Raw genomic sequence first — 24278 nt, 5'->3', positions numbered from 1 at the left:
AAGCTGCTCCTTTCTCAGACTATTACTGTGAGCAAGAATTTCCTCTTGATGCTTCTCCTTTAAATACGAGCACAATTGCAAATTTTGGAAAGGTTAGTCTGTGGCATAAGCGCTTTTCTGTAACAGATTTGTATAGTGTTGAATCCCAGATGGAATCAATGGAGCAAACCAATTTAAGCTTTTAACCAGCATGCAAGGGTATTTTAATGAAAATTAGTCTGCTTCTCCTTTTGAAGCTGTGCATGTGCTGAAAAGGAATGCTACAGATACTGCTTTAGGTAATGCTGGTGACTTTTCTACCATTACTTGTCTCAGATAGCTAACTCTTGAAAGCATGTGTTTGTTCTTAATCGATGTTATAATCAACTGCTATCTGTTCTATTATCAGTTCTTAACCTTATTAACCTAAATATTTAACCTAAATATTAACCTAAATATTTACATCCACAACACTTGTAACTGGGTAGCTACTAACAAATCTAAATCAGTCTAAGCTCTAACTGTGTTTGAGTTGGTGCATACTCAAGAGATGGTCTGTTTCAAGGTTTGCACAATTACTTGTTTTTGAAGGCTGCAAGGAAAGGAGCTGAAATTATATATTTGTATTGTTACAGTTTTGGTTATTCTCCCACTTAGTACAGATGACTTCAGCTCCAGATCTGCTTCCTGGACTCTTTTGTTCCCTTTTCTGAGTTCTGTGTTCCTGTCCTTGCTTTCAGAACATTGCCCAGCACCATCTCACAAGGAGCCTGTTTTCATTTTCTCCTGTGGTCATTTCCCTTCAGCTTTTTTTTCAGTCTTTTATTCTTTTTCCATTCTTATTGTCTTGTATGTATGTCAAATTAGGAGGTCACTAATGCAGCAGGTAATCTGATTTCCCATACTTTCTGAAGCAGTGTAATGTTTCATTTTGGTGTTTTTTTCAGGATGAATGCTTATGTGGTGTTCTGTCTCATTCCAAACATAAGGACAGGAAATTTACCACTTTGTTTATATAAGATGAAATGTGTGGATTGTCCTTGATTTTTTTGAAATGCAAAAGACTGTACAATTTATCAGGAGAACCTGAGATATTCTTTGTTATTTTATTTCCCTTTTAGATGCACTGTGTTTGCCAACATCAGGGACTGCAAAGGAAGAAGCAGCTCAGGAAGCACCTGACTGCCTTGTGAAATATTTCAGTGTCGTGTGGTGTAAGGCATCAAAGAAAAAGCACAAGAAGTGGGAAGGCGATGCTATTCTTATTACAAAAGGAAAGTCAGTAATATTGAAAGATATGGAAGGCAAAGACATTGGCAGAGGTACTGTAGATTTGCATACTTGCTCAAGGGAACACCTGGCAAATCATCACTGTGCTTTGAATTAACAGAGACCCGGCTCTTTAGATATTTTGGTTCTTCATACCAATGTTGACCACAGGATGAAAAAACAGTAGAGATTTTGGGTTTGCTTTTGGTTTGTCTATTTTCTTGGGGTGGGGAGAAAGACTGCAAGAAAGCTTTATATTTATTACATATAAGGCAGATGCCTGGGGGAGGCTGGAGCAGTCTGAATAACATAATTCACAGAAACACCAAATGCTAGTCCAAAGAGGGGATCTGGAAATCAACGCCTGTACTAATTCAGCAGATGAGAGATGAGTGGTTGATTTTGGCTGTTCACATAATGCAGAAGTGAAGGAGTTAAAATTTGGGGAAAAGATACAGTCAGGTTTCTTGTCAGCAGTAAGGCAATCAGGAATTTCAGAGGTTGGATCTCTACTTTTCAGCCAGTCAAACAGCTAAAAATATTATCTTTGTTGGAAAGACAGGCAAACAGCAACATTTTCCAGCCCAGCCAAAGTCAACTGTGTAGCAATTTTTAGTCTTGTAGTTTTAGCAGCAGCTGCTGCTGTAAGACATAGTTTGGGTTGATATCAGAGTTAAAAATAAGACTTGCAAAGCATAGGCTGCTGTCAACTTGAAGCAGTAATTTCTTACTGAAAGCAAAGCAAGAATTAACTTTGCTAATGGAACCAAAGATATTCTGTAAGGGATTAGGATTGGACAATGTTTCTGCGAAGCATAATTTGATTTATTTTAGGTCAGAGATGGCTGCTGTGTTCTTTTGTTACAATCATGACATTGTGAGCCTTGTTAGGACCAGGCAGTTTTGATTTGCAAATCAGTCTGTGACTTAGAAGTTAATTTGAATTTATTTATAGCAAAGTAATATATGTACAGACTTGCTTGTTTTTGGAAAAGGCAGAGTGAAAGAGAGTAATGCCTGGAATGCATCAGCCACCACCCTGTTGTTCTTGTGTTTTTTTCAAGTCCTGTCTTCTTGAATTAGCAGCAAACACAATAGAAAAATGAACATTGTGATTTTCTCTGGTAAAAGTTTTTTTTACCGTGGTGGATGGTGTCAGAGAGCACAATACCAGTGTCATTAGTGCTAACTTGCACATTCAGAGCTGCTTTTAAGTCTTACTGATTCTAAGAAAATAACAAATAGACCAATTTAAGCAATGTGAGTTTTAAATTTCAGCAATTATTTAGCTCACCGAGTGGGAAGGAAAGGCCCAGTTGTGGTGCTTGCCTCCAAAATTGCATATAATACTGGGAAGTTTATAGTGAATGTGTATGAGCCCTCGGGATTATTATTTTTAAATGGGAAGAAAAAGGCAAAGGAAGAATTCTTTTTTTTTTGCTTAGGCTTACCAGGGCTGGATCAAGGATGGCACAAGGGAACATAAAATCAGCACAGATTATAGCTCATTTTTGAGGCTGCAGAATATCTGTCTGTTCTCCCCTGCAATGTCCTAATTCCTTAATAATGCATTGCAAAGAATTTAGGACGTGCTCTCCTGTAAATTGCTGTATGTTAAAGAAACGGTTATTTCTGGCAGCTGCATAAACAGTTGAGCTTTGTAGTTTTGCTTTCTGCCTTTCCAGTTTCCATCTGCCCTTAAAGCCCATCCTGTCTTAAAATTAGACTCTTTAGACCCAAATCTACACAGGGATACACCTGTATTCGGTATGTTCAGCCTGAAGCTCTGTAGAGGTAATAACAGAAAACAAAAATGCAGAGCAAAGGAGACCATAAATGCCCTCCCTAAGCATCTTATTTAGGAGAACGCCTGTATTTTTTTGTGTTCAGGCATCTTCAGCTCTTTCCTTAAAGCTAGTGTTCCTTCAAAAGCCAAACAAAGTTTGCTGTGTGCTTTCTAAATACTTTCAGACAGGAAGAAAAGTATTTCCCTTTCCCTTCTGGCCAGACTATTTTTCAGCACTTGCTTAGGCTGTGAAACACCTCAGTAACTTTTTCCTCTTAAAAGAATTCAAATGCAGACCTTCACCTTCCAATCTTTCACATTCCTAGAAGCAGCAGACCTGAGCTTTGCAAACAGCTTCCAGGAGTCCTTATATATGGTGTTTATTGGATAAAATAATGTGCCTTGGGAGGCCTTGCTTCTTTCTTCACAGCTGAGTGATTTAACTGCTGGTCTACACAATCATGCCTTTTTTTTTTTTTTTTTTTTTTTTTTTTTTTTTTTTTTTTTTTTTTTTTTGTCTGACTGTGGATCCAAGCCTGTTTGTCCAAATTTACACAAATTCAACAAAGAATTCTGAAATAGAGATGTGGCTTTGACCTCCCTGAGTTAAAAAAATAAATTATATATGTCCTCTGTTTCTTATGTGAGAGCTTCAGCCAGTAGAATGCTATTTAAAAGAAGGAAACCCCACTCTTTCCTACACTGTTGTCTTAAAAGGAAGTGGCAGCTGTAGCTGTATTTTGTAATGAGACCATGAGACCAGTAGTATTTGTGGCTGCACTGAGTATGCCTCACCTGACCAAGCCCAACAACTGTTGAACTTACTCATAAATCTTGGCAATAACCAGAGCATGTTCCAGAATATATGTAAAAGCAAAGATTTCAGATGCATCAGAATCTTTTAAGTGTAAAAAAAACTAATTTAGAATGACGTTAAAAGTAGAATACATTGTTTAGATCAACAGCAAGAGGGATTAGGAGACTTTTTTGGGGGCATGAAAGAAAGGGAAAAGGATGTAGGATGGTTATTAAACTGCTGGATTTTATATGGGGCCAAGTTTTAAAAGTTCTCTTGGACAGTTGTTCAACATTCAGTAGACTTGATTGGTGATGAGGATGACTGAGTCTTTGCCCATATACTCTGCTATCTAATTCTGATTATTAGCACTCACATGTCACTCTGTTAAGGAAGGAAAGGCTTTGTGTAACCATTAAATGTTTCAGAATCAGTTACTTTTTCACGGTTTTCCCTTCCTGCAGAGTACTGGTGTTAATGAAGTAGTACTTGCTGTGTTGTCCTAATTATTTCATTCTTATGTTCTTTTAGGTACTGGATATAAAACTAAAGAGCTAGACAGTCTTGATGAAGGTCAAACACTGATGGTTGGCGGAAAAGAAATTGAAGTGATGGGTGTAATTTCAGCAGATGATTTCAGCAGTGGCAGGTGTTTTCAGGCTGGAATAGGCTCTCATGACACAGATCCAACTGCATTATCTCAAACTAACACAAAACCATTCTGTAAACCATTCAAAAATGTCTGTCAACCCAGTACTAAAGACAATATGCTTAAAGATTCTCAAAGCTGCAAACCTCGCCACGATCCAAATGCTTCAAGTAAGACTGAAATTTTTAAGTTTCTTTAAACATCCTCTGACTCTTAAAAGATATCGAATGTGTAACCAAAATTTTCATGTTCCTTAATGTATTACTGAAGTATTTCTGGCATACAGTACTGGTGTCTAACCATATTAGGATTTTGTCATATGTGTTTCTAACAAGTAAAATTCTCTGCACTGCATAAAGTTTTTCAGAGTTTTTACAGATGGCTGAGGAAACACATTAGAGTAGTTTCTGAGAGTTTTGCCAAGGAAAATGAGTTTATTGATCATAGAAACAATCTGACACATACTAAAAGTTCTAGATGAGTTCCAGCTTCCCACTGGGATCAGTGAAATACAGCCATAATGTGGCAGCACAGTGGTTGCAGTGGAGGATCAGTAATAGACAAGTTGTCTTATTATTATCCTTTGTCTAATTACTGTCATTATTGTCTAATGCCTGATCCTTCACAGCCAGTGAGTGTAACTACTGTACTCAAACTCAACCAGATCTGTTTTGGAATAAATGTTTGGGTTTATAGTGCTAGAAGTACTCTGTGCTGAAGAGCCATGAGAGTTTACATATTCTATAGGAACAAGCTGGTTAAGCAGTTGTGTAAGAGGAACCCTATAAACGTTTGATAGCTGCAGTAAGTGGTGTTGATTATCTAAGCAGAACTATTCTTTTGTCTACAAACCTTTTAGGAGCTATATTCTGTTGCCAATTCTATCTTTCAGATGGAAGATAAGAATGAGCCTAAAAAAATGTTGCTAAGCAGAGCAATGCTTATTTAAAAAAAATACAACTTTTTTCTACATTCTTGCTATAATACCTGCATCCAAGTTCTTACCTCATATCCTGATTCTATGGGACTTTCTGAAGCTGTTACCTGGCTGCTATGTAAATAATCAATGAAATCATAATAAAGTGGTAATTAGTGAACATCATTTTGAAGAACATCCTTATTAACACCAGCTTCTGGTCTTAATTTAATTTGATTATATTTTATCTAAGAATGTTCCTTCCTGAGATTACGAGATGATGCTGCATTAGCATTCTAACTGAAAATCTGACCCAAAAAAGCCAATATATTCAGCACACAAGTTAACTTCTTTGCTGTTTCTGCACTAGTTTGTGAAAAAAGTAACAGTTTATTTTAGTTGTTTTCTGTGACTTCTGGTGAATTTAAATACCTCCTATCAGATTTCAACACATCAATAGGTTGGACTTTCTCAGTCTTTAGGTTTGCTTACACAGGAGAATCACATTATTTAATGCCTGATTGCATGACCTCTTGCAGAAGTTACTGAGATACTTTACAAGACCAGGACCAGTCAGACTGAGCAGTCAGAGGTTTTCATGTTGAAGTCTATGATTATAGTTGATTAAAATCCAGCTTCTATAGAATGGAAAGCCAGCAGAACAAAGCACGGTGACAAAGACGTAAAACTACGTTTTCCACATACAATTTCTAAGCTTTTAGTCCAGTGTCTGTCCAAGCCTTGTTTCTTTCTCATTTTCATCCTATTTTTTTGTCAGAAAAGTTAACTTTTTGTCACCACTGGCTCTTAAATATATACACATGCAATTTGATTTAATCCATCAGAACTCAACCCTTTGTCAGTAGGAAACAAAATCTCCCTGATTGATATAAGTCTTCAACCAATCTATTCCCATGAATAAATTATCAGTATAGATCTAGTGACATAAAAATACCAGAAGCCGTAAATTACTTTCTCATTCTGTCCTCTGACAATACAGTTTTTCAGTGAAGGTATGTAGCAGCAGCAGAACCAACCCAGTATGGACATTGTCTAGCAAAATTATAATGTTTGTAAACAATTATGGCAAGCAAAACTATTATTCAGATGTTGCTCAATACTTCATTCTCTCTTTGCCTCTATATGTCTTCAAACCTGTCAACTTCTTTTATTCATGCAATGTGGCAGTCTTTGTCGGCTCGCACTCAATCCTTCCTTATTTTTCTTTAGCAAATCAGTGGCTTTTATCTCTTTCTTGGGCAGAGAAGTCTTTCTGGGCTACTGCGAGAATATTGCCTTGAAATGTAGTATTTAGTTTTTATGTCATTGCATATGGTTTTTTTCTTAGACTTTCAATTCAAAAGTATTTTGGAACTTCTTCTAATTTAACTCAATGAATTCAAAGTCATCAAGCGACTTTTATTTGGTAGGCAGTTTACCTTATCAGAAAAAAACACTTCATATTTCTCAGTTTGTCACTTTTACCTTTGAGAAAAATACAAACTATTTGGAAAACCTCTTTAAAAGAATGTTTTTGTATAGAAGACAATCTAGGTACTTATAAATGCCTTCTCAGTCTGAGAATGGTCAATATATTAAATAGTATTTTTAACAGTAATTGACTTTAACAGGTTTTGCCAACAGACTAAAACTAATGCTTTTGTGTAATACTTGATTATGCTTTGAACTTCAAGATTCTCTAGTTATGCCACGACCAAATGCAAGTCATCAGTGGATGTTCAATAAGGCTGGTTTACCTGTGGTGGATGTAGTTGTAGATCCTTACATTGCAAGTAATCTCCGCCCACATCAGAAGGAAGGAGTTATATTTCTATATGAATCTGTAATGGGAATGAGGTAAGGTCATAGTTATCCTTTTGGCTTTTAATGCTTATAATATTTTCATGCTGATGTTGGAAATGTGACATCTTGGGAAGTATTGAGCAATTGTTCAGTTAATTAATACTAGTAATTTTCTCCCAAAAGAGGCTGCACAAGTTTTTTCTGACCTAAATGTAGCATCACACTTGCCATGAGTTTGCCAGATGTCATGAGAAGCTAGTGCACCCAAAGGCCTGTCATTTCTACATACCAAATTTTGTGAACACAGATATAGTCAAAGCCATGCTGAAGAACCCTGCCTTCTGGGATTTGTATTTCATATAATTCAAAATTATTCATGTAATTTATAATTCAGGCATTTCGCATAAAAAAGATGTTATTTCAACTTGTTTAAAAAGATACAGCATTGTTTTCAGAAGTGTTTTCTTGAGTCACAGATTCCTTAAGGTATTTGATAATAATTCTAGCTCTAAAAGCAGATTTAAACTTTAGTTTCAGAGGATTATAAGTTACTGTAGAAAATGAGAATTTTCATTCTAAGATATTCTAGTACAACTGAATAAAAACCTACAGTAGACATAAATAGGTTGTTTATACTTCAGAAAACAAGCACAGAAGCAAATCCCTAAAGCAGGTGTGAGTAGTTATAAATATGTCTTTTAAAATGTTACCAGCGCCTCATTGCATCTTGCAGAGTTAGTGGCAGATTTGGAGCAATTCTTGCTGATGAGATGGGCTTAGGAAAAACCCTGCAGTGCATTGCCCTTGTCTGGACCCTGCTGCGTCAAGGGCCCTATGGATGCAAACCTGTACTAAAACGAGCACTAGTAGTCACCCCTGGGAGTCTGGTGAAAAACTGGAAAAAAGAATTTCAGAAATGGTTGGGAAGTGAAAGGATCAAAGTCTTTACAGTTGATCAGGTAAGATTTATTTCCAAAAAGGGATTAGGTCATTATTGGCTCAGATTATAGGAATGAACATTTTTTTTCTCTCTTTTATTTTTTTTTTTTTAAACTAGAGACCAATATCTGTTAATATTTATTTGTAGTACTTTATTTCTTCTTCAGATAGTTGTCCATATGGATATTTTGCTGTCAGTCACCAGGTCATATCCCAGACTCACATGTAGCATAGTAGTCTGTCCTACCTTTCTTTTGGTTTCACCTGTGAAGTTCTAAAAGGTGTCATGCTCCTCCCTGTGCCTCTTCAGTTTAAGGAGTTTTCTCCTTCCCACACCATCCCTGCTTTTCATACCAAAGCATCTACCTTGTACTTTGTTTCTGTGGTAGTTGCTTTTGTTCTGTACTGAAAACTTCTGATTTATTTTGGCTGCCTATTTTGGGGTACTTCAGAAGGTTATTCCCTTTACTGTCACTGTTAAGAGTTAGATCTCTGTCAGGATGATTTAAAGTCTCATGAGTTACCCAGCCTGGAGTCTCAGTGTTAGGCAATGAGACTATCTTTCATCTCTGCAAGAATTCAGAACAAGTACAAATCTTATTAAGAGGCAGGATGATGCTGATCCCTGTCCTCTCCTATAGTGAAGCTGTTCCTGCTGGTATTAACATTCACAAGTTCCAGACAAGTGGAGAGCTTGTGAGACCACCATTGGTGCTTCCAACAAAGATAAAGATATTTAGTTTCCAAAAAATTTTTTTTAATCTAATGATTCTGTATAGGTAGACTGACAAAACAAATTCTGCTTCATTCCAAAAGTTATCCAATTCTTACATCAGCCAGATTTGCTTTTAGTTTCTTGCATTATCTTTATTGGAAGAATGAATATTTCAGGTGAAGCAGAAGTTTTCAATGGAAGTTTACATCTTGTAGACTGTACAAAATTTTGTAACAATAATTATTTCTTTAAAGTCAACTCATTATTGCCAAACACTTGAAACTGCTGATCTTCCACTGAAGACAATGCATGTGTAATAGGTGCATTTTGCATCATTTGCTTTTCTTAGTAACTTGTTTCAGTTTATGGAAATGAAGCAAACTGACTTGTCAGGAACCGTAATATAGTATAGGTTAGGATGGGAGATATGAAATGTCCTAAAATAAATGGGTACAAGTTATATCCATAATATAACATGGCAACATTTTAACCTAAAAGGCTAGTTAGAGATAATTAAACATTTTCTTGCAGTTTTTATGAATAATGTTGGGAGGAGAAAGCCTGAATTTGCTGAGTTATTGAGATTTGATGCCCCAAAATGACAGTAGCTTTCATTTTCTTTAAATTTAAATAACTTTAAAACTCTTACTCATCTCATTGGACCTATTTGATTAGGGACACTCAACAGCTTTAATGACTGCATTCCCAAATACCACAGAATGCATTGTCATGCAAAAGGAAGACACAATATGACTTGCCTGGTATATAATGAGGTATTTCAAAATAATTTACTGTCTATTTTCTCTGGAAAAACAGCAATTACCATGCTGTTATTTCTTCAGTATAACTTAAAAGGAAGAGCTTGTCTCAAGCATATTTTTCTGTTCTTTTGAATAAGGAATGCATTCAAAGAACTGGTAGACGTTTTAAAATGTTTTCCTCACTTTCAGGCTGAAACACCACAAACTGATCCTAACCCTTCAGCCTTCAGCAACAGACTTTTTAATAAACCAGGATATTACTGCTTTTAAAATGTGATTAGAGTTTAATTATGTTGAAATGCAAATGCCATGTAGAGAACATTGCTTTCAAAATGAAGGCATCCCCACAAAGATCGTTTTTAGGTCTTGTTAGTTTCTATTATAAGCATTTGTGATGTGTTTGAGAGAATAATTCCTTTATCTGTCTGTAGAGTATCGCTTCTTACTGGAGTTGTTTTGATTTGGTTTTTAAGTCAAAATATCTAGAAAAATAATTAATTACAGGTCTGCATTTCTTTATGATTCAGCATTTTTGAATTTACACTTTACCAGCTATATTGAATTTAAACTAGCACAAAGAAAGGTCTGTTTAAAGAGGAAGTCTGGGACATTACAGACCTCTGATACTGATTGACAGCTGCTCCATATGTGGCTCCAGGCAACTCACTTAAACCTGTCAAGTCACTTTGGGTAATTGTTAAAATTAGGCTATAATATAGACGTATCTTGCAGCCAATTAAGAGTATGAATTAATTACTTGAAATTAGCTTGTAAATTTATTTTAATTTTTCATCCATCATCCACTACTGTTGTTACAGTAGGAAATACAAATACATTATAATTGAAATACAGTAAGAAATACAAATACATTATATTTGACTGCAGGAGGCTTGTATGCAACTCTCTCTTTTTTTTTTTTTTTTTTTTTTTTTTTTTTTTTTTTTTTTTTTAAGGAGTTCAAACTGTCTTGTGCACTTGATATTTTTCTGGGGGAGGGATATTGGTGGCTGTTCCCCAGTGCCTCAGCACTTTTCCCAGCTCAGCTCACAGCCTGAAAGTGTGGGAAAATAAAATGGTTTCTGAACCCTGGGCATCTTCTGATATTGACCATGCCAGGAGAAGCTCAAGAGGTGTTGCCTCTGTCTTCAAGGCTGCAATGTGGAGCCTGTATACTGGGCTGGGACAACACTGGGTCTTCCCTCCAGGCTCCTCTGTGTCTCTGGTCCTGTGTTGGGAAGTTTTCTGCTCCTGTTATGAAAATGGCAGTAAAAATACAAGAAGAAAACAGGTCGTTAACTACAGTCCTGGAAACAACAGGAAAGCTCAAGTCCAGTCCCACCACGAAAAATGGGTGCCTGGTCCTTACTACTCCTTGCTACCTTTGATGTGCTGGGCCTCATTGTGAGCAGCATGTGGGGGACTGATCTGCTGCATGGTACTTTGTGAGATTAATGTGCTGGATTCATCCTGTAGATTCATCTGAATCACCTGCTCGGAGGCTCTAAAGAGTGTGATAATTAAGTGGTGCTGCTTTTACAATGTATTACACCATCTGGCTTCAGACTTACTTGTCTGTGTTTGGTAACTGATCTTGTTTGGAAATAAAAATACCTCCTAAAGCTCTAGACTGATTTGCTTTCACAATTAAAGAGGTTCTTCAGCTTGTCAGCTGCATCCGTAGTCTCCTTAGTTAGGGAACACTGTTCGGACATAGGAAGAAGCATTCAGGAAATTAGCATCTGGAGCCAAGTGGAAAGGTAAGTAGATTTTTCCAGTTTTATACATAATTGCAAGACAGGTAAACAATCCTAGTACATTTACAAGTCTGCACAGAAATGTAGCTGTTTCTAGGAAATTTTTTCTGGAGGAAGATCTCTGTCCCATTACAGTGAATATTTAGCGCGTACATTTCCTTAAATAGACATGAAAATTCTTGGTGTCTTTTGAAGGAAAAGGGCTTGAGGGGTATGTAAGAGGTATATAAGGTTGCAGTCATTTTCTGACTGGCAATACAGGGATTAGAAATCTACCAGTAGACAGACATGTTTTCTGGGGCTGGTTATGGACTCTTATTTTCTGAGTCTCAGGGTGACCTTACCTGTTGGCCAACCCATCAGTGTTAAAGGGCTAGTAACAAAGTTAATTATGGAATAATCATTAAATACCCCATTGAGAGGGGCCTCAAGAATCATGTGGTCCAACCTTTCTTGGCAAAAGCACCATCTAGATAAGATGGCCTAGCACGGTGTCCAGCCAAATCTCCACTGCTCCTCTGGGGAGATTATTCTGATGGCTGGTGGTTCTCATTGTGAAACATTTTCCTCGTGCAATTGGAAGTCCCTCAGGAATAACCTTGTCCCCATTATGCCTTAGTTTTTTCCATGTGGCTTCTTGTAAAAAGGGAGTCTCCGTCTTCATTTTAAATAGTGGAATATAGTGAGCAGGTCTCCCCTAAGCCTTCTTTTCTCAAGGCTGAACAAACCCAGTTCTCTCAGCCTTTCCCCCTGTCACAAGCTCCCCAGTCTGTCACTCTTCTCTGGACCTTTTCCAGTCTGTCCACATCTTTTCCGCACAGCAGGGACCAAAACTGAGCACAGTATTCCAGTATGGCCTGATAGCACTGAGCAGACTGGGATAATGACTTCTGGATCTCTGCAGGTGCTGCCCTTGTGATCCAGACCAGCTTCCCGTTGGCTTTCTTTGCCAGCACAGCACTGTTTGCTCATATTGATCTGATTGTCACTTCAGGGACCCCCAGATCCCTTTCCACAGAGATGCTCCACACCTGGGTAGATCCCAGCCTGTGCTGCACACCTGGGTTATGCTTTTCCAGGTGCAAAGACTTTACCCTTGCCCTTGCTGGACTTCATCAGATCTTGTTAGCCACTCTCCAGCCTATCCAAATCTTCCTGCAGGGTGGCTCTCTCTTCCAAAGTGTTCATTTTTCATCTCAGTTTGGTATCACTGGGAAGCTTCATCATGGTACACTTGCTCCCATCTTCCCAGTTACTTATGAGGATATTAAACAGCACTGGGCCAACATCAGTCCTTGGGGGATCCACTCTGCCACGCTGCCCATTTGGAAAGGAGCCATTTACCAGCACCCTCTGGCTGCTGCCTCTCAGCCAGTTCCCACCACCACACACACAGCACTCAGCCACACCACAGCCCATCTGTTTCTCCAGAGGGAGGCTGTGGGAAGCTATACTGAAAGCCTTGGAGAAATCCAGGAGGCAATATCCTCCACCCACCCCACATCAACCAAGCAGCATACTTTGTCACAGAGGGTGACCAGGTTTGTCAAGCTCAGTTTGTCCTTGGTGCGTTCCTGTTGGCTTTTCCCAATGCTTCATCTGACGTGTGATAACTCCCATGAAGATTTGTTCCATAACTTAAAAGTTCCTCCTTAAACCCTGCTTGTAGATGGGGATGGTCCTCTGGGATATCCCCTGCTCTCCTTTGACTTCTCCAAAAGTTATGCAGAGTGGCCTTGCAGTGATGTCAGTCAGCTCTCTTAATATCCCTGGGCAATGCCAGGGCCCATTAATCCATAGGGGTCAAGCTCCTGTAATAGCTCACCCCCACTCTTCCTTCACTAACACTGGTGAGTCTGTATTTGCAGAATCCTGGATTTTTGTTCCTGGGGCTGGGGACCCAGCAGTGCTAGTGAAGACAGAGGTGAAGATGCTGTGACTAATTCACCTCTCCTGTTTATTGGTGACCCAATATTTTCCTTCTTTTTCTGCTTGTTTTTTACATACTTGAAGAACTGTTTCTTGCAGTTTTCAGCATCTTTGGCTAAATTAATTTCTAGCTGAGCTTTTGCTTCTCTGCAGGCCCTGGCAATGCCCTTGTAGATCTCAACAAGTATTTATCCACATTTCCATCACTGGTATACTTTTGATTTTGACTCAGAACCTTTCAGTTAAGCAAAAAGGTCTTGCTCCACCTGTTTCCCTTATCTTTAAAAGGGATGAACTATTTTCATGCTTCCAGAAGAGCATCCTTGAAAAACTACTGGTACTTGGGAGTTCCTTTGGCCTCCATAAAAGCTCCCTGCAGAATCCTTCCCACCTGAGCTCTGAGCAAGTTGTTCTACTATCTGATACATTGAACCAATTCAATAGGTTAAATATTATCAATACAATATCATAATTCAGTAATATAAAATTCAATTAAAACTACAAAGGAAATTCTGGTAGAATGTGGTAACTTTCTACTGGACATTACCAGGCTGAGATCCAAAGCGAGTGTACAAGGAGCTACCTGTGGCCCTTCATTATCTTGGCTTTAGTTATTAATTTGAAGCTTACCCTCATCCCGGCAGTAAGAAGCTATTATAGAAACTCTGTGCTTTTCACCTTCATGGTAATGTGTCTCAGAGGATTTGAAGGCTTAAAAGAACAATAAATTTTCTTTTAATGAGGTGGTAAAATTCTGAATTGCTGTATCAGATCTTTTTTGCAAATTAGAAAAGAATCAATAATCCGAACTCATGAAGGAGATAGTAAATATCCTGTGTCATGTGAGAAGAAATTTCTGTACTTACTGTGTTTTTAAGGAATGCAATGATTTTTAAGGATGTGATCTCCAATGAAGTAGTTGTATGATATATTTTTCTTTATGCCTGCAGGACCACAAAGTAGAAGAATTCATCGGTTCTCCACTTTATTCAGTTATGATAATCAGTTATGAGATGCTGTTGCGATCTTTGGATCAAATTCAGGCTGTAGAATTTAACCTCCTAATCTGTGATGAAGGACATCGTCTGAAAAATAGCACAATTAAGACAACTACAGCCCTTACTAGTCTGTCTTGTGAGAGGAGAATTATCCTTACTGGTTAGTACCTACAGTTACTTTTAATATTTTTTTATGTTGATAGTGCTAAGTTGGGGTAAAAGAAAAAGATATTCTTAGTACAGCATGAAATCAGGTGGAATTTTTGCGATGGGTATTACATGAAGTAATCTCAGGCCTTGTAAAAACAGGTTATTTCCAATTTTTTTTTTTACATAAAGGCAAAATTTGTCTGTCTTCAGGGAGCCTTGGATCTTTTGTAAGGGAATTGGGACTCTGCATACAGTCAATGTTTTCATTTGTAGTTATTTAATAATATTGATTTAGAACTTGACTTTTTAAATTCCTTTGTCAGAACAATTATATCTGCAGTCTGTTTAGTTAGGAGTACAGTATCTTGTTATTCATGGTAAAATTTTATATCAACTCAGGACTCTGAATATATTCACATTGAAATATGATGCACATCTGTTTCCAAGATACATTCCCAATTATTAAACCCTGCATTCAATGTACTTCCATCAGTTTAAAGAAAAAAAGTAACCAGTTGCAGAATGGTTTTTTTTCTCCTTCAAGGTACTCCAATCCAAAATGACTTGCAAGAATTTTATGCATTAATAGAGTTTGTGAATCCAGGAATACTTGGGTCTTTATCCACGTATAGAAAGATATATGAAGAACCAATTGTCAGATCTAGAGAACCTTCAGCAACAGAGGTACTTGGTTAAAAAATTCAGTTATAGAAGAAAATTCCTAGTAAAGTGAAATATGCATTCTATGGGGTAAAGTGAAGCTTGGGACTACTAATAGTAGCTGAAGTTTTCACCTTCCTGTTTGACATAAAGTCACTTGTTTTCCAAAGGGAGCAGAAGGGGAACACACATGTTAAAATCACCTCATTTCAGCTGCCTATTAATTATCAGGCAGTAATTGTGCTTCCAGCTCCTGAATTCCCCAAAAGGCCATGTGCATTGCTATGTGATGATACTTTATTCATTATTAACTTCTCTACAGTACTGCAAGGTCTGCATGCTTTTACTACATCTTGAGAAATTCTAGAATATAATTCAAGCCTCGGATGTCATCTGGGACATTATTTTCCTTTGTTTAAGACTTTAGAAACCAGATCCCTAGAACTAATAGAACTAATGCAGTGGTCCTAATTGGAGAAGAATTGGTCATTACAGTCCCATGTCAGAAAGCGGTATCATACTTTCAAAAGGTTATTTAAATACCTAATTAAAATAATGCAGAACACTGTTCTGATGAAATGCAGGATTATAATTAATTTTGTACTTTGTTCTTTTAGGAGGAAAAGGAATTAGGAGAAAAAAGAGCAGCAGAACTCACACGCCTCACTGGACTCTTTATTTTAAGAAGAACACAGGAGGTTATAAACAAATTTCTGCCCCCCAAAACGGAGAGCATAATCTTCTGCCGACCAACAGTGCTGCAACTTGATTTGTATCGAAAACTGCTTAGTTCTCGTGTTATTACATCCTGTCTACAAGGCAGGCTGGAAAATAGTCCACACCTAATATGTATAGGAGCTTTGAAAAAGCTTTGCAATCATCCATGTCTTCTGTTTAAAGCTATAAAGGTATCTGTTTTCATGGGGGTGTGTGCTTGCAATTAGTCATTTCTGCAGACACAGGACACAGGTCGTTAAAACTGTGTTATCAATATGCATGTTGCTTAAGGTCATTTCCATACTCTCAAATATGACTTGCTCTAGGAAGTCTGCTTTCAAAAACACAAGTCTTAGGAAATCTGAATGTACTCAGGAAAGGTTTCTCACCAGTTTCCTATTACCTTATGCCATTTTCTCTTTCTTAATGTATTTTCCATCTTAACCTTGTCTCTGAATATTTGTAAAAAATATGTATAAATGTGAATTTTTCAAGTAACCCTGTTAACTAGAGATTACTAGTCTAGATTACTAGTATGTACTTTGTCTGCTCTTTTCTCTGAAACCTCTCTGTCCACATGTGATAATTTTACTTTTTCAAGCTTAATGACATTGGGAGCTGCAAGCTCAAAATGTCAGTGGTACTAGATGTCTCCATTACCACTTCTCCTGGGATTGTACATAAAGAAATGTTCTAATTCCTATAGGCAAATAGTATCATAGTTAGAACTTGGTAATAGTAACTTCTATGGCCACTAGATGAAGTCCAGGTTAGGTGGGTGGAAATGTAAATCTTTCTTAAAAGACATACTTCATTACTTTGGTGGAATATCCACAGTGCAGTATCCATGTAACTTTCAATGCTGCCAGGTAAAATTCATTGCCTTTACTTCACAGTATAAGCATTAGAAACTTTTCATATGCAAAAACATAAACCTTTATTAAATATAGAGATGGAAAGGATTGTATGTGCAAGTCATTTATTGTCATTGTGGTTTTGGCATTTGAGTGGTCTGGCTTTTTCCTCCCAGTGAAACATTGGTTTTTCTAAGTACAGCAAAATATTAGCTGTATTTCTGCTACGTTATTGGTTTTGCTTGCTAGCTTTTCTTAATTTCCAGTAGTATAATTGAATCTTAATGACAGTATTTTCCTAAATAGTATCAATGATTGGGAAGTTTCATAATAAAATATTATGGGATTTAGAAAGAATAAATAGTGTATTGATTTCCTCCTCATTCGCAAGGTTTAGATGTATCTTTACTGTGGAAATACATTTGTGTGGTTGTTTAAATACAGAAGTTGTACACAGTTTTCATTTTTAAGTATTTCAACTTTCTACTTAGCTGCAAACAATGTCTTAGATTAGAGAGTGTAAACTAAAATAAACACTATAAGTATTTTAAAACTTTGCTTTCAGTCCCGTGTTGGGAGGATGTAATGCTCATGCTCACATAATACATTGCTCTGTGGGAGCTTTTTATGCCTCCTTTTGTCTTTGTGATAAAAATATAGCAGTTGTAAAAAAAATTATTTTAGTGGGTATATGGAATTTTAATCCTTTTATTTTCAATAGGAAAAAAGCTGTGATCCTATGTCTGAGGAATATGATGAGTCCAGCCTCTATGAAGGTGTAATAGATGTCTTCCCACAGGATTATACTTCAGACACTTTCTCTGAAACTGATTCAGGAAAATTGCAGGTGCTGGTGAAGTTGTTAGCAGCAATCCATGAGCTCAACTCTTCTGAAAGGCAAGTGTGAAAGAAAGGTAGGAGGGAGGTAATAGGAGTGACTTTCTGCATATTGATTTGCCTTTCAAATGCACAGGCGTGTAACATTCAAAATAAAGGTATTGCAGCTGTTTGCAAGGGTGCCAAATTAATTTAAGCATTGTAGTCTTGGCTTTGTTGTTAAATTGTGAAACTAGAATTTGCAACTGACATAATTTTTAAGGTTGTGCTTCATATTTTTTTCCAGATAGTGGTACTTGTGTTTTTTACACCACAAAGTGAGATGTTTTGCTACAACCCTTGTGCTGCACCCTGTACTTGCAGAGGCTTTCCGATACTTTGTATCTCCATGAAAAATATGTTAATGTATTAAATTGCACTGAAATATTTTTATTACTAGATTGTAAGTTATTTCCTCTTAATCACACTTAACTGCTCTCTGCTTGCTGCCTTTTCGAAAGTTCAGGGCCAGGGCAACCATTTTCAACAGATGAACTTGCCCAGCAACTGTTTATTTCCCCTGTGGTAAATGCTACTGGCATGTAAGAAAACTTCTGTTTGTCATGGGGTAATAGGATGCACATGATTAATTTCTGTGCAATTACTCATTTGTGGGAATCACATATGACCTGGTGTCCCAGGATAATTTTTTATGGACTCATGCCTTAAAGCCCAACTATTCCAAAAGTGTTTAACTTTTAACTTTTATTTCAACTGATGTTTAAATAGGACACAGTGTAATTTAGTAGTGGGAAGAAACAGCAGATCTCTTGACACTGATGTAATGGAATATGAAGATACTTTCTTTTTACAAATCAGAAGGTTCAGCCTGGTGCTGGAGTTTATATACTTAGACAGCTGTATATCTAAATGTACTGGCCTTATTTTGTGTAGGTCAGTGAAACCAGGGATGTCAATAAAACCCATATTTCTCTGTAGCAGTACTTTAGGAGCTGCTGAGTTGAGGCATTACTTTATGCCTTAAAGTTTTTTTGCATTAATTCAGTGCAGCTCATGCTTATTTTTCTTTGGTTTCTCTGCTTTCATTGGTACTAAATAGTTTTTTCAATATACAGACTCAATTTCCAGTCCTAATCTGAAGTTTATATTCTGTTTTTGAATGCAGACAAAGCTGTGAATGTTGTGTTGATTGACAAAAAAATAAGTCTTGCAAAGTCATAACAGACAAGTAATGGATGCAGTTCAGTTGTAAAGTGTAATAATAAAAATATTCTAAAACACTTCTAAAACATTAATATTTTCATCTTCCCCTGAAATTATTTGTCTAGTTCTTCAGAACTTGTTTTTAATCAAAATTATATATATAAAAAAGTATCATTATTTTCAAAAAATAATGAAATATATTACATTTAGTTTAGATTACAAAAGACCTCCAAATGAGATCTGGCAGAAAATGCCCTGTTCTTTTATCTGTGGCTTAAATTCAAAAGATATTTGTCTACTTAGTAGAATCATCCTTAATATTTGGGAGGATAGGAGTGCTAGGTTTTCAGACCTTTAAACGTAATTAGTCGAAATTTCAGAGAAAATAGACCATCATAGCTTGGACCATTACTGTAAGGAATCAGACTGATTTTGCTTTCTAAAAAACCCCAGTGTCAATCTTTCACTAGTCTTCATCCAAGTTCTTTTCAGCCATAAAATGTAGGAAAGAATCTCTGCTTTCCTACTTGACTTCCATTATGATTTTTTGTTAGAATTTTATGAGGTTTTCTGTAGAAATTCATAGTTGTTTTTTCAGTAAGTGGAGTTATATATGTATTATTTATTAGCTCCTACAACATCCTCTGCAAATGCTGTCTTAACAACAGTTATTTTGTATAAACAGAGATTAAAAATAAAAAGGTCTGTCTTTGTGATTAGTTCTGAATGCCTGCAATCTGTGCATTATGCCAAATTCTGTTGCAGAAGGAGACATTAATTATTTAATACTTGAATGCTTGACACTAGGTATAAGGCATCTAGATCTAGTATATGCTTCTGATTAATTGGAAATGTTTTATTTCATAGAAAGTAAAGCTAACCCTGGGTTGATGTGTGATTTTTCACTCTTAATTTTATTTTCTTCGATGTCCTCAGTAATTTGTTATTGGACTTTAATTTTACTGAGGTCTAGGATGATGACTTTGTTTTACTCTTTGGCAGAGTTGTGTTGGTGTCCAATTACACGCAGACATTAAACGTATTACAAGATGTGTGCAAACATTATGGATACCCCTATACAAGACTTGATGGACATACTCCTGTCTCCCAGAGACAACATATTGTTGATACTTTCAATAGTAAATTCAGCTCAGCTTTTATCTTTTTGCTGAGTTCAAAGGCTGGTGGAGTGGGACTGAACCTGGTTGGAGCATCTCATTTGATCCTATATGATATTGACTGGAATCCAGCTACAGATATTCAGGTCTGGTAACAAACTGTGTACATGTCGGTTGGGACAGGCATCAAATGAATTCTTGACTGATTTTGAATTGCCTGGCTTTACATGTCTTATTGCTGCCAATTACCACATTGTATCAGGACAAGTACAACAATGAGGAAAAACTCTTTCTGAGTAGAAAAGAGGAAATATTTCCCTGTTGTATTATATATATTGGGATCAGTAGAAGCCTTCTTGCAGTAAAAAATTAAAAGATTAAATTCTAGTTTCTTTGGAGGAGTGAGTCATGCCTCTTCTTTGTCTCTTGATGTCTTTTTATCTGGAGAGTTGCTGTGTTTCTAAAAAGAAAAGGAAAATGGGATTAGATCGCATAGCAAATGTTGCTGTTGATTTGCAATCCCCGAGAAAAAGGGAGAGACTGATCAGAATTGCAAGAATGAAAAAAATCACATGGCAGTGATGCCAAAAGAAAGAAAAGGAAGCCAATGCTGTGCTATTCTTATAAAGGCACTTTGCCTCAAGGGATTATTTAGTTGGCATAAGAGTCCTCTGTTAAAATAGTCCTTAAAAATAACAATTAAAAAAGTCTTTTTATGAACTCAGTAAGAAGCTTTCTATTGTAGAGTAATGCTGTGTCCTTAATACCTGAAATAAGCCTTGATTCTTGAACCTTGCTCCTCTTCCCAGGGTGAATTAGTACCCTCATGTGGTCACTTGTCTTGTTGCTTGAAAATGTCTTCTAAGTCAGACAAAATTGCTACAGGTTGCCAGAGACTGAGAACCCTATTGTGTGTGTTTGAGGATGTAGGTGTAAGCCATACATTTTCAAAGAAAAAGATTATATAGCAATACTCAGTTTTACATTTTGTTTGTTTAAGAAATAAAGGATATGCAAACAATAATTTTCAGAATTTCAATAGAAATGTAAAAGTCACTTTTAAAGATGTATTGTGGCAAAAAAACAATTTTGGAGATGGAGGAGAATGATCAGTATTCCTGAAATATAAAATAGTTGTCAATGCTTGGAAAACAAATATGAAGAGGGGATTTCTTTCATGAAAAAAATTGAAACACCTACTTTCCTACTTTAGTGTACAGAAAGGAAGAGAAGCATAAATAGCAGAAAGTAAATTGTATTTTCAAAACTGTTTACAATTAATACCAGAAAATTTACACAAACAGTCATAGAGAGCTATTGGGAAATGAGTTATCCAGAGACAACATCTCTTTGAGTAAGTGAGCAGAATTGGTAATTTGGTCAGTGAAGGCTACAAGCTTTAGTAAAGTATCCTTGTATAGCAGGTTGTTGATGCTCTTCATCTTCTTGCTTTCCTCAGGCAATGGCTAGAGTGTGGAGAGATGGTCAAAAACATACTGTCCATATCTACAGGCTGCTAACCACAGGTCAGAGATGGTGCTCAACTTACTCAGATATTGACATTTTGTCTATAAAAGAAAAAGGGGATATTTTTGGAAATAATTTGTTCTTCAGAAATATATATTATTTATTCTTTAAAAATATATATATTTGTTCTAAGTTCAGTTAAGGTGGAGGCATCAAACTTACTCACTTGCCTTTGTTTTGTTTTTTCTTAAATAACTGAAAATAGTGATTTAGCAATTCCTATGTGTATTGTTATCAAGAAATGGATTTAACTTCTTTGTAAATACTGGTCAAAAATTATCCCAATTTATCTGTATTTCTTTTCAATACAGGCTCAATAGAAGAAAAGATTTATCAAAGACAGATCAGCAAACAAGACCTTTCTGGGGCTGTTGTAGATCTTTCCAAGACATCTGAACACACACATTTTTCTGTTGAGGAGCTTAAAAATCTCTTTACTCTACATGAAGATTCCAGCTGTGTTACTCATGACTTGCTTGAGTGTGACTGCATGGGAAAGATTGACCATCAAAGTGAGTTTGTTTTTCATTATCTCTGACCACTGCTGAGGAATCCGTTCTTAATATATAGTCTGTCTCTGGAGAAAACTTTGATGCTCAGTAAAAGAGGATTGAAATAATAAGGTTCATTATGGAACCTTGCACATACTGGCTGATTTATCTAATCCATAGGAGTCCTTCATGAAAGGAGGGGGAGGAAGATTAGTTCCTTGCAGTAACAACCAGTTCATTTATCATTCAAGTAGCAAATATTCACATCTATGCTTTCTGTAGGAACCTGTCTCCTGTTCTTTTGGGATATCAAAGTTGTTTTCATACCTTGCTGTGTACAGGTATATAGGTTTAAGTTGGAAACAGGATTAAAAGAAAGAAATGATCATAAGTTATTTTTGCATCTTATCCATTTTAGTTTTTATAGTTCATCTAGTTTCTTACAGGAAAGAGTATCTATTGCCTTGGTATGTTTCTGTTTTGGGGCATGAAATACCCATGTACACTATTTACGGGAGTGATAGTGTGGTACCAATACTGATGTCTTCTAAATGCACACAGAAACCTCAATTAAAAGAATTCAGGAGATGGGCACAAGAGTCTGTGTTCTCAATAAACAAGAGCAGGAAAAGAAGTAATGCAAACCCAATACTTTTTTGCTTGATGGTTTGCATGTTCCCAGGTAATATGTTAGACTTGTACTTCTCTGTCATCTCATTCTACCCAAAACGGGGAGGACTTGGCTAGTGATAGCCCAGGGTTTCTGTAGCCATAAGAATTTGATTATCTCCTTTATTTTTACTCCTTATGCTGATTAAATCATCTTTGTATCTTTCTTTAATGACTAAAAAATTAGATCTTCTGTTTCTGCATAAGGGCGTTTCTAAATCTACCATACTCCACTTAGGTACTATTACAGGATCTGTGTGGGATAGGCACCTTTTGTGTTAAATGTTAGCCACATTTTCCCAGTGTATGCAGTGAGGCAGATGTGGCTCCTGGGTTGCAGAAATCCAGAGAAATTTTGTGTTGCTACTGTGATGAGCACTGGTGCTTGTAATTTTTATTTAGCTGCTTGCAATTGTCTTGACATCTTGACTTCTTGTCTTATGCTTTGAACACACTTTGCTTTCATCAGTTCATTCACAGCATTGTTGGGGCCTCTTGAGTTCTGTGACTTTTTCAAGGGTAGTTTCTGGTCCCAGTGGACAAAACCTTTTGGCAGTAAATCAAGGAAAAGCCTGAAGGTCATTATTAGACTTAAGTGGTGGTAATGATAGATGAGGGAGGGGAAGGTTTGACTTCCTAGAGAGCAGAGGACAAGCTACCTCATTGTCTCCCTAATCAAAATGTTCTGAGTCATGGGCTGTGTGATCACCCCAGAATGCAGCAACCACAAAGAGAGGTCTCTTTACCTTTCCTGGGAACAGAAAACTCTCAAATTACTTGTTGTGGTTTTGAAAACAAACCAAGTGAGAGGCTCTAAGTCAGAAATAAAATTTAATGAGAAGAAAAGGAAAATAGAATAAAATAAAATAAAATAAATACAAAAAGAAAAACCACTGACAGAGTCAGAATACAACCTGATCAGGGTGATGGAAACAGTTCAGACGAGGTGGTCTTCCTGAAACAGAAATCTTGTAGAAAGGTCTGGTAGCTCCAGTCCTCTGGGAATCCAGTGGGTGAGGGCTGCTTCTACTGTCCCAAATCCCAGCTTATATCCAGGTGAGAATGCTTGGCTCTTCCCCATGGGCGGAGCATCTCACAATGGGATGATGAGTCATGGAAGAGGGCCTTGATGGCCCATTAAAGAGAGAGATAACTCCCTCTGGGAGTTATCTCTGAGTCATGCAGAATGATAGGTGATAGGTGATAGAATACATCCTAAACTACAACCCAGGACATTACTGCATCAAGGAACCAGATTCCAGGTTACTGGGGATAGATTCTGCTGCACAGAAAAGCCAAGAACTTTCAATGTCTCCTCCATTTCTAGCAAGTATGATTCAAAAGACAAACTAAAGAGGAGACAAACAATATAATGACAAGTCTCACAACTACTCCTGTTGTCCATTCACACTAGGGTGATCTTTAGAAAACAGGGGTCTCAAAAGGAGGAAATTTCCTGTGCATGGAGGTAGGTTGCTTGCTCTTCTGCTGGCCTTCACATCAGCTACAAAGCTATAAACCTGTTGTTTTTCCTGATCATAGTGTAGTTTAGGAGTTAGGAAGGCAGAATCTGTAAATGCATCTATTCTAAATTTTCTTCTGGCCAGTAAAAAAATATATTTCAAATCTACTTCAAACATCGTATGTCAATCAAAAGGAAAGTTTTGTGTTTATGAGTCTTTATGGGCTCTCAGAAACTTAAAAAGACCAGGAATAGTCTGAGTCATGCTGCTCATATCACTGGTCTTCCCTAATGAG

The 24278-nt window shown here is 36.9% G+C and overlaps 1 protein-coding gene across 1 annotated transcript in view; it reads left to right on the top strand.

Moving 5' to 3' along the window:
* Positions 1 to 24278, top strand: part of RAD54B (RAD54 homolog B) — a 64327-nt gene that overhangs the window by 38469 nt on the left and 1580 nt on the right. The window contains exons 4-14 of the mRNA XM_066333532.1: positions 1101 to 1301; positions 4362 to 4649; positions 7090 to 7252; positions 7932 to 8157; positions 14247 to 14454; positions 14989 to 15128; positions 15722 to 16012; positions 17397 to 17572; positions 19718 to 19979; positions 21293 to 21359; positions 21672 to 21872. Coding sequence (XP_066189629.1) covers positions 1101 to 1301; positions 4362 to 4649; positions 7090 to 7252; positions 7932 to 8157; positions 14247 to 14454; positions 14989 to 15128; positions 15722 to 16012; positions 17397 to 17572; positions 19718 to 19979; positions 21293 to 21359; positions 21672 to 21872 — 2223 coding nt within the window. The remainder of the gene's footprint in view (positions 1 to 1100; positions 1302 to 4361; positions 4650 to 7089; positions 7253 to 7931; positions 8158 to 14246; positions 14455 to 14988; positions 15129 to 15721; positions 16013 to 17396; positions 17573 to 19717; positions 19980 to 21292; positions 21360 to 21671; positions 21873 to 24278) is intronic.

This window comes from Sylvia atricapilla, chromosome 1, assembly GCF_009819655.1.
Source record: "Sylvia atricapilla isolate bSylAtr1 chromosome 1, bSylAtr1.pri, whole genome shotgun sequence".
In the NCBI taxonomy this organism is placed as follows: Eukaryota; Metazoa; Chordata; class Aves; order Passeriformes; family Sylviidae; genus Sylvia; species Sylvia atricapilla.
Note: the sequence above shows the minus strand (reverse complement) of the source record. Positions and strands in the feature narration are given on the sequence as shown.